Source organism: Anser cygnoides, chromosome 15, assembly GCF_040182565.1.
Source record: "Anser cygnoides isolate HZ-2024a breed goose chromosome 15, Taihu_goose_T2T_genome, whole genome shotgun sequence".
In the NCBI taxonomy this organism is placed as follows: Eukaryota; Metazoa; Chordata; class Aves; order Anseriformes; family Anatidae; genus Anser; species Anser cygnoides.
Genome location: NC_089887.1, coordinates 3,894,694 through 3,907,310, shown reverse-complemented (window position 1 = coordinate 3,907,310; position 12,617 = coordinate 3,894,694). Strand labels below are relative to the sequence as shown.

The 12,617-nt window shown below is 45.4% G+C and overlaps 1 protein-coding gene across 3 annotated transcripts in view; it reads right to left on the bottom strand.

Annotated features, from left to right (window-relative positions):
* Window positions 1-12,617, bottom strand: part of RNF216 (ring finger protein 216) — a 77,045-nt gene that overhangs the window by 52,728 nt on the left and 11,700 nt on the right. For all 3 annotated transcript variants that reach the window (XM_066977900.1, XM_066977901.1, XM_013174888.3), the window contains exons 2-9: window positions 10,995-11,123; window positions 9,672-9,805; window positions 7,550-8,410; window positions 6,574-6,650; window positions 2,792-2,894; window positions 2,093-2,257; window positions 977-1,091; window positions 551-690 (exon numbers count right to left, since the gene is read on the bottom strand). In XM_066977900.1, the coding sequence (XP_066834001.1) occupies window positions 551-690; window positions 977-1,091; window positions 2,093-2,257; window positions 2,792-2,894; window positions 6,574-6,650; window positions 7,550-8,410; window positions 9,672-9,805; window positions 10,995-11,061 (1,662 nt within the window). In that variant the 5' untranslated portion in view covers window positions 11,062-11,123. The remainder of the gene's footprint in view (window positions 1-550; window positions 691-976; window positions 1,092-2,092; window positions 2,258-2,791; window positions 2,895-6,573; window positions 6,651-7,549; window positions 8,411-9,671; window positions 9,806-10,994; window positions 11,124-12,617) is intronic.

The window sequence follows — 12,617 nt, the reverse complement described above, 5'->3', positions numbered from 1 at the left end:
TCCTACGGGCAGAAAAGAGCTTACCCAACAGGCATCTCCAGAGAAAGCCCCAAGGAACATTGTTTTTACAAGGAGACACTACCCAACTGTCTAAGAGACGCTGATCTTCAAGAAGCTACTTTAGAAGAGGCCTGTAGGTGCAGAGTAGTGAATTTAGTCATCCCTCGGTCTATGGAAGGGAAGACAACACACCAGCAGGTGTTGGTGGGCTTTGCTTTGAAACACGCAGTCCTCAGGAAGGGACAAGCTGTTCTGGAGGGACCAGACTGCCAGCTTCTGCAAGGTAGAGTGAGTGGACAGACTGCCCCGGGCCTGGTCATTATTAGCCACCAACATGTGCTGCAGTTACAAGCCCTAAAGCAGCAGAGAAGCCTGCTAACAATTAGAGGAAAGAAATAATTAATATAGCTTTTATTACTATGCAGTTAAAAAAAAGTCCAATAAGGTGTTTTATCATGGACTATAAATAAACATTAGCAGACACATGGAAGATCTCTGCAGCAGTTGAAGTTGTTTGCACCACAAAACCAAAGCAGCTCCTCCCACTCACCTCTGCCATCTCTTTAACTTTTTGCTCATAGAATTCCTGCTCCAGCAGCACTGGTGGAAGAAGCGAGAGCTTGTCGTAGGTTCTCCAGTGTCGTCTCTTATTCTCCAGGAAGAACATCCGCTTCTCAATTTTCACGTCACCTAAGGCACAGTTACAGGCACTATATGAAACAGGATGAAGCAGCAAAAAAAAAGCTTAAATCCTTCCTCCTCTACACACCACCAGCTGCATAACTTTAAGGACTCACACAGAACTGTACCAAGCAGAGGTACTAATGAAGCACGTCTCCAAAATAAGATACCAGACAGTGACAGAAACATAGCTGTTCTGGGACAATATCCCTTTTCAAGGACAGTACTTTCCAGTGTAATCTAGTTCTGCTTACAATAACCACACAGAGCACAATACACACTGCTTGTTATTTACCTTGCTCAAATTTGAAATCTATATATGAATACTGATTCATTTCTTTTCTTCTTTTTCGTTTCCCACTGGTTTCCGGAGACAGCTCCTGCCATTTTTTGATGGCATCTGAAAAGGCCTAAAAAAAACAACATGCAGACTTAAATCCCTTCTGTTCTTTGGAAGAAAGCAGAAGCACATACTTCACATCAACACACTGCACAAACACACATAGGACTGATCTAAAACAGGAAAGCCAAGCACCCCATAGAGGCATGAAAACCTCTTCCCTTTGTCCACTAATCATTCCATAAAAACAAAATTGTCACCACGCAGAGCTGAATGATGCTTCACAACACCTCAGCTATTAACTCTAATACAGCTGGTGTCCACTCTGATGCAACAGAGCTGATATTTTTCCTTTTATGTTTTTAAAAGGAGCTTCTTTTCGGAAGGCCTAGAGCTAGAATCTGATTTTGCTCAATTCTATCAATCAAACAAAGAGGCACGGTGTTTTTGGTTTAGTTATGCCCTGGAACAGTGGAGGGAGAAGCTCAAGCAAAAAAAAGCATACAGAAGAGTAGCTCCAAGTCAAAAGCTTGAAACCACATTCATAGTTAGTTTGCTGATGCTTAAGAACAAGTTTCTTTGCAGCTCCATTACAGTGAAACTTTTATGAGCAATATATGATTCATTTCACACATCATAATTAAACAGGACAGTGAGACTCGGGTTTCTCTTTAATTACAGGCAGTCAGTTAAAAACTAATCTAATAGAGGCAGTTAAATGTTTTAAGACTTAGTTAACTGTCTTGGCTTTACTGGCAATTATACCCCCACTTCAGCAAAGTACAGGAACACTTCTGAATCCAACACATCACCTATCATCAAGGAGCTAGTGCTTCCTCAATTCTCCTGCTACAGACAAGTAAAAACTTCCTGCAGCATTCTGTCTGGCCAATAAATTTTGCAAGTCTCTACTAAATGAGCAAACACTTCTTGAAAGGAAAGGAAGATCGTAAGAACAAAACGCAACTACAAACACACAAGCAGATGGCACAGTACAGCAGAAGACTTCACACTGCTCTCCACAGATACAGGAGGTAACCCTAGGAAGAAAACAGACTTGAAGAGGAGAACCTTTCGTGTGATTGCATAGTGTCCCTTGAGTTCATGTAGTGCCCACTTAATGTCTTGGCTGCTCAACATTTTGAAGTCTGCCATAAGGAGGTCAGCTGCCTGAATAAAGCACCGCTGATCAAGTGGGGCAAGCTTGGAAAAGTCAAAGTAGTCCACTTTAGGCACCTAAGAAGAAAATGCAAAAGAGAAGGTAGTCCACACACAGCCACCTCAACATACTCAATGCAGTTCAAATAAAAAAAAAAATTGAATGGGCTTTAAAATAAATTAATAAGATCAAGTAACTGTATGGAGAGTTGCAGTTAAGAGACTAAAAATTAACACCTAAAGGTCACACAAGATAGACCTGAGGGCCAAGTCTACTTCATGCGACAGAATGACCAAGAAATTCTTACACCAGTTACCAAAACGAACACTGTAGATAGCAGGTGGCTGGTAGGCAGGCAAGCCAGGGGGTCTCACTGAAGGCAGAAGAGCAGACGAGACAGCTGCACAACACCAAAACCTCAAAGTCATCTTGCAAGCAACTACCTGTTGTTATTTAACACTATCTTAATTGCACCTGGAGGCCTCCTATCCAAGCATGGCTCAGTCAGGCACTCTGCAAGTACGTACTAATAGACTCATACATCCCAAGACGACTTCAAATTGGACAGATTTGATGGGAAGCACGCTGTAGATAAGTTCACTCTCACTTGCCTTTGTCTCGTCTTGGCTGGCAAGCAGGCTGCTGCTGGGATTTAAAACCACTCTGCCTTCCTTCTTTGGGTAATCTGGATTTTCCAGAAGAAAGTTACAAAGTCTGAAAAGATAAATACAGTTACTTCAGGTTCTGGGAGCTCAGGCTCATTCCTCCCTTGTCAAATTTTTAGCATCCTCTAATTAAAAGGCTGGGCAGGCAAGTCACAGCTTGCCCTGCAAGAACCAAGAGAGGTCTCAGACTAGAGTGAACGGAAAATAAATGACTGAGAATTAACAATGATGAGTTGTGTGACTGCAGAACGAAAAGCAAATAGATGTCTTTCAACAATTACATTTACTTAAGAGGAGCTTGTATGGGTGAGCTACTAACCAGCCCAAATCTCTCCATGCCAGGAGGGAACAACCAGGCTTACTTCCCACTCACATCCACAGCTAAAACCACGTAAAGTGATACTTCCTTGGGCTACCTACCTCTGATCTTTCACAACTAAGAGTCAAGGTGTGCTAACATCGTGCTACTGTGAAATTAATCTTGTGAGGACTACAGAGGAAGGAACAATCACAGCAGAGCAGCATTAATTGTAACAGCTGACATCTGCTGTGGCTAATACAAAACCAGCTATGGAAAGACAAGCACACAAACCCCCATAAAAAAACTGTGACAGGTTGATGTCTTCCTGGTCAGATTACTGCTTCAAATTTGAATTAGAGCCTCCAGCCTTTATCTACTTTCACAATGCAGCAGAGGCAGAAACATGTTTAACACTGTTTACTTAAGATGTGTACTCTGAACACAGGTTTCATCGTAATAAAGCTTGAAATCATACTGCCATTGTCCAACTCACGCTGAAAACTGTTCTAGTGGGAAAAAGCACTTAGAAAAAAATCACTAAAAATACTTGGAAAATTACATACTAGACTAAATGCAGCATGCCTGAGGTCCTATTGCAAACAGTCATAACCCTGTCAGGTAGCTCAGCTGAGCATTTCAGCTTCGAAAAGACTGCAGCAAGTAGTTTCAGAATACCCCACGAATACCTCAGAGGCCCTTTTGAAGGGTAGGCTTGCTGTAGGCAATCTGAGCCTGCCTTTCAGGGCTTATTCTCAACTGTCACCAACCAGCCGTGCTCGACGGGTCGAGTAACAGAAGCTGTTCCTCAGTTTCCCCAGCTATAGAACAATAACCTCCTGAAAGGAGCTATGAGGAGCAATTAACGTCTGTGAAACTTTCTGAATGAGAAGGTGCTAGGTTGCAGCACTGGCATAATTGCTGCTAATTTACATTCCTGATGTCAGAAATCAGTCCCTAATTAAGAAATCTGAACTGGCTTGCAGCATTAACCCGCTATCAAGGCGTGATTACTTTAGCCCTGCTTTCACATTCAAAGCGGAGGCATTTCTTTTTGTTTAATCAGGTATTGACATACTGAGCCAGAAGCTTTTGACCGAGCGTGAATGCTTCTGCACACAAAAGCTGAATAGATGATACCCTGCTAAGAGGAGCTCTCACATCTTATCTTTCGCATGGGTTCAAAGTTTTAAGACTATCATTTTGGAAAACAACAAAATATCTCAGCGCCGAGCATTTAATAGGTCCCCCTTTTGTCAAGGACAACTATTCTAATCCGACAAAACAGAAACTTCAAGGAGCTCCGAGCACTGCAGCTCAAACGCAAGGCTTTCAGCTGTGGCCCAGCCGGAGCACGTCTGAACCGTTCTGCATGTTGCCATCTCAATGCTCGGGATTTTCGGAGATGTTAACCTTCGGTGTCTGACAATTAGTTAAGTGGGTCCCAGCACGCAACGCACGCACACTTGCGGCACCGTTCATTAATATCTGCACCACAGGACACAGAGGCAGTTAAAAGCCTCATCCCTGCCCCAACCCAGCCACCCTTAGTTATTATATTTCGAGCCTGATTCAGCTTGACACACCGTGGAGATCAAAGAGACCCCGCCAGCCTGGCTGACCAGTGCTTTGACCCGTTTTGTGCGGATACCAAAGATGCAGTGACAATTCAAAAGATAGTTTGGTTAAAGGAATAAAAATATGGAGGAGAAATCTTTATCATCCAGTAAGTCCGTAATGCACCACCGAGCAGGCACTGTAGATGGCCTGCGGGGAAGCCTGTAAGCACCTTTTCATCTCCCTGGCTCTGTGGCACACAATAGGAGAGAAGAGATTTTGGGAGCAGAGAGGGAAGGAACACATTAAGACTTATAGAAGCTGATACTGGGATTTACTTCTACCAGGCTTCACTAAGTCCCTGCAGGATACAATAACGAGGTTTTCACACAATCCGTGCGAGGGTGCTGCAGCTAGCCACAGCTGCAATGGCCTGATCGCCCCGAGGAACGGGCTGCTGCCCTACCTACCGTCCTCATTTCCAACATAACCAACTGCTCTGAGGCACAGGTACGCAGGGCAGGCACCTGAAAGCCTTTCCTGTGTTGAACATGTCATTGCTGCAGGGAAAGCACTTTGAGAAGATGAGGATAGTTGTAACTAGATCATTTTCCAGCCTAGAAGTCCCTTCTTTGAAGGCACAACTTCACTACACAGGCAAAGGTAGTAGAATAGGAAATCTAAGGGTGATCCCATCTATTATTTTATATATTAGGCTTAGTTCCTTGCCAGTTACCTTATTTATGCTCCAATAAGTAACTGCAAGCCTCACATGCTTGAATACTGCTTAATTAGCGCCTTAGTTAACTGTAAAGGGCACGGGATTTATATGGAGATAAAATGAAACCTCTGGCAACCAACACCTATTCCTCATTCTTGTATCCCATAATAACTAGTTTCAACATGTTCAAGATAGTGACAGCTGCAGAGAGAAAGAGAGAGGGGCCACCCAGCATCAGACCCAAGTCAGATGTAATTTACTTCAAACCACTCTCCCCTCAGTGCTGGCTGGTGCCAACACCCACAGCCTTTCATTCTTCAGCTGCGCAAGCCTTACCCAAAAGAGGAGGGTGATGATGCAACTTATCAACAAAGATTGATGACTTTTTTTTTTATTCTTTTGATTCTAAAGTGAACTCCCAAAAATATCAAATATGATTCTTAACGCTAAGGAATCCTTGAGCTGCTAGTACAATTGGGAAAGCAACAGTACTCAGGATGATTTTCCATTGCTTTTACTTCCCTTCTTGGCTCAGATTTCTGCTCAACGTGACCAAAAGCTATCCATCAAAAGACATCTATAACTAATCCTGCTAGCCCTTAACTGTGTTTTGTCTGCAAAACGTGGTTTGAGAGGAACTCAAATAGCACCACTGCCATTCAGTCAAGTAAATGGGGTAAAAATCAACAGCATGACATCAAATGAGCAAGTCCAAAACAGTGTCAGTTTTACCCAGAAAAGGGCAGGAAGAGGCAGGAAATTATTTTCCACAATTCAAAATTCACCAATTCACCTTTGAATTACATTTTACAGAAGCTACCTCAACACCTACCCTTGACACTAATCTTTAACAAGCCTAGTAACAGTTAAGAGGAAATGATATGTAATAGTTTTAAATAATCAGAGAACTAGTAACAGAGAATTTGCAAATTATCTTAAAAGCAGAGAAGCTACAACACGATGTCAGAAAGAAAATTTCTATTAGAACAGGGGGAAAACAAAAAAAAATAATCCACACTCTTTGGCACTGCCAGCATAGTGCTGACTCCCAGCCTGGATATGCTCAAAGCATTATTAGCAGGAAGGAAAATGGCAGCGTGACTGCAGCCAACCTGTTTTATGGTACACTCTGGCTCTTAGCTTTATACTTACACATTTAAGTCATAGCAGTTCTTGACATTGATCAACTCTTCAATATATTCTTTCTTCACATCTGGGAACCTTGCTTCCTGCAGTAGGAATAGTTGAAGGTTATACAGGCATTAGAGGAGCAGTGTGGTACAACCTAGCAACAGCACCAAATGCAGAAATATATAGGTAATTATCTAACGTGCTCCCGAGACAGGGGCTAAAATGGCTTCTAAGAGACACTTTCTACCCATCCAGCCTGGATACTGCACATCGCTGGCTTTCCTTGCTCCACAGGATGAATACCAACAAGAAAAATAGGGGCAGTGATATGAGTAGTCATGAGCACCTGGCCTAACAAGTGATTCAGGGTGGATGGAAAGAGGAGAGGCGCATAGGATCTACACCACAAGCAAAACTAATATTTACCTTTAGATAGAAGATTAAGGACTTCCAGGTTGTGTGCTGAAATACAACATTCCAAAGCAAGAGGGGGGAAAAAAAACACTGCATATACCTACTCAAAGCACCCAGACACGCTAGCAATGAGATCAGAGAAGACAAACTTTTACTTGCATTTTTGTGAAAACCCTACTACCACTAGCCACGTAGCCAAGAGCACCCTTTACTGCTCTCTCTCATTGGGTTTTCGTACAGGTACTGGAATTGGTTGTACCACACAGTACTTTGCTTTGCAAGACTGAGCTGGTCAAAAAACCCTGACAATGCAGGAGTATCAGTATCAATGCAGGTGGACAAGTCAGTGACTAACAAGGTTTTACTCTGAAAGAAGTTAATTTTTGTTGAAGTGCTGCTTGGAGAATAACAACAATATTTTCTCAACCCTGTTTTTTCCAAATAGAATCAGATACGGGATAGGGAGGAAGAACTTGGCAGGGGGAAGAAGGGATTGGTTCAGATACAGTGAGATGTATCTCTCTGAAAAACTTGTCTGAAAATAACACATGCATTGAAGGCAAACAACCCTGGGAACACTTACTGTCTCTCTGATGAGCAGCGCAGTGAGGTCTTGGTCCTGCCCAGCAGCCCCCTGTTCTGGCACATCACTAGAACCGAGTTCGTGCGAGCCCTGTGCCAGGAACGCTGGGCCTGGCTGCTCGTTGTCTATTGCTGCCTGCTGCCCCCTCGGTTCTTCTGGGGGGTGTGCTGGCTGGGGCGAAGCGGGACCGGGAATCCCATCCTGCTGCGGCTCAGGTCTGGGGAAAGCCGGCCCAGGAGCCTCCTCTCCAGACGCCCTCGAAGATCCTGATTCTGCTTCAGGCTGCCCTTGCGGAGGAGCACAACCATTTATGACGGCACGTGGCTCCCCTTCCGAGGGCTGGAAGTGATCCAGCCGGCTGTTCTCCTGGAGCTCCTGCTCCATGCTGGGTGCAGCAACTGTTCCTTCAACGTTTTGCGAGAGCTCTGGCTTCAAGTCCTCTCCTTGCCTGCCCTGGGCTTCTACCTTTTCCTCCTCTTGTGGTGGCAAGTCTGCTTTCTCCAGATTAATGATTTCCTTGTCAACAACCACCTGTGGACTCATCTTTACTGCTGGAAGCAAACTTGGGCCAGGCTCCAGGTTACTCGTAAGTTCAAACCTGGGGCCATTCTGCTCAGACGGCCCGGGCTGCTGCAAGGCAAAGTTCACATTCTCATCCCTGCTTGGTCCAGCGCTGCTCTCCACCATGTAATCGTACGGGTCTTTCTGGCAGAGCAGAGCTGACATCTCATCTTGCAGATACGCGCCCCTCAAGGGCCCTACATCACTTTTGGATCCTCCTTCTCCCACAGCGTTTGCACCCTGCCATTGAGCGGCAGGTCTGATGACATTGGGACGCACAAGCTGCTGATGCTTTGGGGTCTAAAAAGAAGACAGACAAGAATAAGTACGAGTTTTCTACTCCTCAGAATCCTTCCTCCAGATGGTCTTTTGCACCTAATCAAATTTCTGATGGGAAAGACATGAAAAGTCCATTTTAGCAAGGAACATAAGGCATAAAACTGCAACCCAGATACCTTTGTTTCACTGGACAGCACCCTCAGTCTGTCCCCGGGTGCTAAGAGTACATTTGTGATGAGAGAACATTTGGCAGAACTGGGAATGCACAGGACTTTCACACTGGAATAACTCCCCAGAGCTTCACCCCCAATCTCCATTACACTTCCAGTAAGAGAGTCTGGAAATTAGGAACTAACGGATGGCATATTTGTATCTCAGCAAATTCATTCGTTTTAACAGGCAGCAAGAACCAAAGCTCAAAATGATAATCTCTGGCCTTGCTCCTGCTTCTGCCAAGCTAAGGCTAAGGCTAAGTAGAGTTTGAATGCTCTCCGATACTGTTTTCAAGTAAGAAACGGAAAAGTTATCTTTACATCCCATTTTCTCAATAACTCTGGTTATTTTAACAGAAAAGTAGAGCATATTCTTAATACAGCTTGAATTTGAAATTAGACAAAGTAATAAGGTTAAGCTAATGCCTTTGGCCCTCCTCTGTGTGACTGCCTGTACCAGTGGAAATAAATTTACCAAGTAGGCTGGCTTTGTAAAACTGCAAAAATTCAGGTGCCTGCAACAGCCCAACAAGAATCTAGCGTTCTGAATACCAGAACAGGCTTCCTCGAGAGGTGCTTGATGCCCCATGCATGTCAGTATTCAGGAGGCATTTGGATAACGCCCTCAAAAAAATGCTTTAACTTTTGGTTAGCCCTGAAGTAGTTATGTCTGGACTAGGTTATCTTTGAAGGTCCCTTCCAACTGAACTATTCTAAACAGCAGAGATATAAAGCACACAAGGTTAAACAAGGCAGGTTTTGAACACCTGCATTCTAAGGAACAAGTCCTTTTTTTCTGGATTAAGATAGATAAAGAAGGCTCTAGCTTCCGTAAAGTTAAGCATAACTTTACGATACAGCTAACAATCTATTTCTCCCTGCCTGTGCCCAGAATACAACTAAACACGTAAACCCAGCAAAATGCCATCATTTCAACGCTCATTTAAGACACCCTAAGTAAATCACTGCAACTGGGCAGGACTCTCAAAGGAACGCATCAGGTATTTGCGCAGGAGGTGGTTATAAAGGCCATGAATAAAGCAGCAACACGTACAAGAATGAAAAATTACCTCTGCCAAGATAACCACATCATCATCATCTTCCTCATGCTGCTGTTCTGCTGGTCTTTCCAACAGCAAAGGCAATTCTTCATCCGAGGAATCGGATATCGTGATAAGACCGTCATCCCTGCGGTTTATCCAGTCTGCAGTAAAGTAAGTACAGTTAGCTGCTTGCAAATGACAGAGCACGAGTGCTGGGACACGTGAAAAAGCCATCTTCACACTTCCATTGCAGCAACAGGGAAGAAGCGCTCAAAGGTCCCTGGTTCCTCTGCGACGTACTGCCACAGGCACTCCTACGTCCCTCAGCCTTCTGAGCAAAAACCTCGCACAAACTACAGCTCGAGAGACCACAACGGCACGTGCATGAAATGGTCCTGCAGAGGATCTTCTACCCCAAAAGTGAGCACGAGCCAAGCTGCTGCAAAAATGATTCTGAATAACTCATGTAGACTACTTCCTAATTTTTGGAGAGAAAGCCTGATCTCAGGTACCGTGCGTTTTCTTTTACTGATGCACAGTATGTTCTAGAGGACAGATATGGCTCCATGTGCGATTCGGTGTCTTCTGAAAGAGAGTGACTTCGCGGGAGCACCTTACGCCAGCCTGAGATAGGGCCCCTGACTGTGAGCGCAGATGATATCCTGCTATTGGATGACAACCCTCAAGGTTTGTCAAGAGGGAAATAAAGATGCTACTGAGCAAAGCCGCTGGAACTCGGGAGATACATGCCAGCCAGAAGCAGAGGGTTTCTGTACTACAGCACACCATCACACTTTCCCTAGGATTTAACACAACAATTTGGTTTACACTTCTGTAACTCTGCAGCAACACACAACCACTTCACGCAAGAGCTTAAAGCGTCCACCAAATTTGAGCATTTATCTACCTATTTATCTACCCTTCAGACACACAGAAAGCGTCATTTTGAGTTCCACTCGAAGGACAGGTTACAGTGCATACAGCCCTATTAGGAACCGAACGAGGTTCTTAAAAATGAGGTTCTTAAGAAGGTGGAACATCATGAGCCCCTGAGACCTGCTGGAATACCTCTGCGTGGCTTGGGTGTTCCCAAGAAGTTAGCAATCTACCTTAAGGCAGTACAACACCAGAAAGACAAGAGCCAAATATTCCACGTCAGCGTAAAATGAGAGGCTTCGTGGCTACCTACAGAAAATTAAATAAACCAGAGCGGTGTATTACATGGCAGAACAGCCCACTAGCAGCTTCCTGTTAACATCACCCCCGCAAGTTTAATGGCTGTTATTCCCAGCGCTTGTAAGCAGAGCTGTACAGAGATAGCTTCGGAAATACACACAAATCAATACTCACCTTTCCCTCTGTGACTACGGAAGCTGTTTAAGTGAATTACTTCTTCATTTCCACCTCTCTCTGCCATTTTAAACAGCTGCTCCCAGAAGCGTCAAGGCCCAGGCATGGCAATCAGGCTAGAACGAGGAACTAGAAGACAAAATAATAAGAGTAAGGCAAACACGGTGGCACCCTAGGCCTTCCCTGCTAGATCCCTTCTGGGATTCTTGTGGCTCTCCCAGCAAGGCTCTTAGGAGATATTTTCCATGCCCGAAGGGAGGCACGTCTCAGGTCCTCCTCTGAGGGTTAAGACAGCAAGACCACCGAGCACAATCAGCCCTGAGAAGCCCCCCGGAGGAGAACTCGGAGGCGCTCGCAGCTCCACGATCACAGGAAGAAGGGAGAGGTGCTTCTGCGCAGCCAGCCTCAGCCCCGGTGTTTGTGCTTAGAGCTGTTTTCCTGTTTCCAAGAAGTCAAAGCCCCACAGTGGCGTTTCTGCCACCACCTACCGGTAAGAGGAGCAAAAGCCACTTGCCTGAGCTGCCCCAGGACGCCGGCACCACCTCTGCCACCCGTGACAGCCACCCACAACCACCCCTCACCGCACACAGCGCTGGGACGGGTGCCACGCCGCCAGCTGAAGGATCGCCAACATTGAGGTCCTATCGGCCAGGCCTGGGGGTGTGGTGCAAATCCCAGGATATTCCACCTGCTCTCCAGCCACAGACACCCAGCAGGGCTCAAGTTCCTTCAGGGGACAGCTTCTGGGGCTGTTCTGCCACCCCACCCGTTCCCAGATAGGCACCATGCACTGGCAGAAGGCTCCGGGGCAGGATTAGACCCAAGGAATCATCACAACCTCAGCACTTGGTTTCCATTTTATGCCCTGCCAGCTCCCTTTATCACACAACAGCTAAGTACACGGGAACTGCGAGCAGTTTGATCACTGCAACGAGAAAGGTCTTTTTATTGGGAAACATTTGCCTTATTGTTAGAGCACAGAGGCGTCTGCATTCTTTACCAGAGCATAAGTTGAAAGAAAATGGTGGCCTGCTATAAAATCCTGTCTGCTTGCACACAAGAGCAGTACAAATTCCTCCTCGATAATTCTACTTAACCTTCTCTGCAGGGAAGGCGATTTGCAGCTAGCACAGCAGATGAAGAAATCTGTTCAGATGTCCTCGATGAACTTAAACGTATACATCCGCTACACGCACCAGGAACTACTCATCACCATCCTCACAATATTTCAATACAGTGTAAAATCGTAAAAATAAAAATGCATAATCATACCAAAGCAGCTGTTAAAAAGGCCAAAGCTCACTGCAAGGCAGTGCTGAGACCCGGCCATCTTCTGGGTGGGAACCCACACGTCTCCAGCACTACAGCACGCACAGACACAGTCCCAAAGCCTCACACCTACAGGTAATATCAATACACTGCTTCCTTGCTCGTTTATTTTATTTGTAGGGCAGGACTACTGCTTAGCACACACAAAGGGTGCCAGCAGCATGGCTCAGTGCCTGAAGCAACCTTCCCTGGAGGGCACCTCCACCCTAACAGCTTTCATGGCTTGGACAGGAACGGCCACGGCTCAGCCGGTCCCAACCCCGCTGATGTCCTGCTCTGGGTGGGACATCGGAC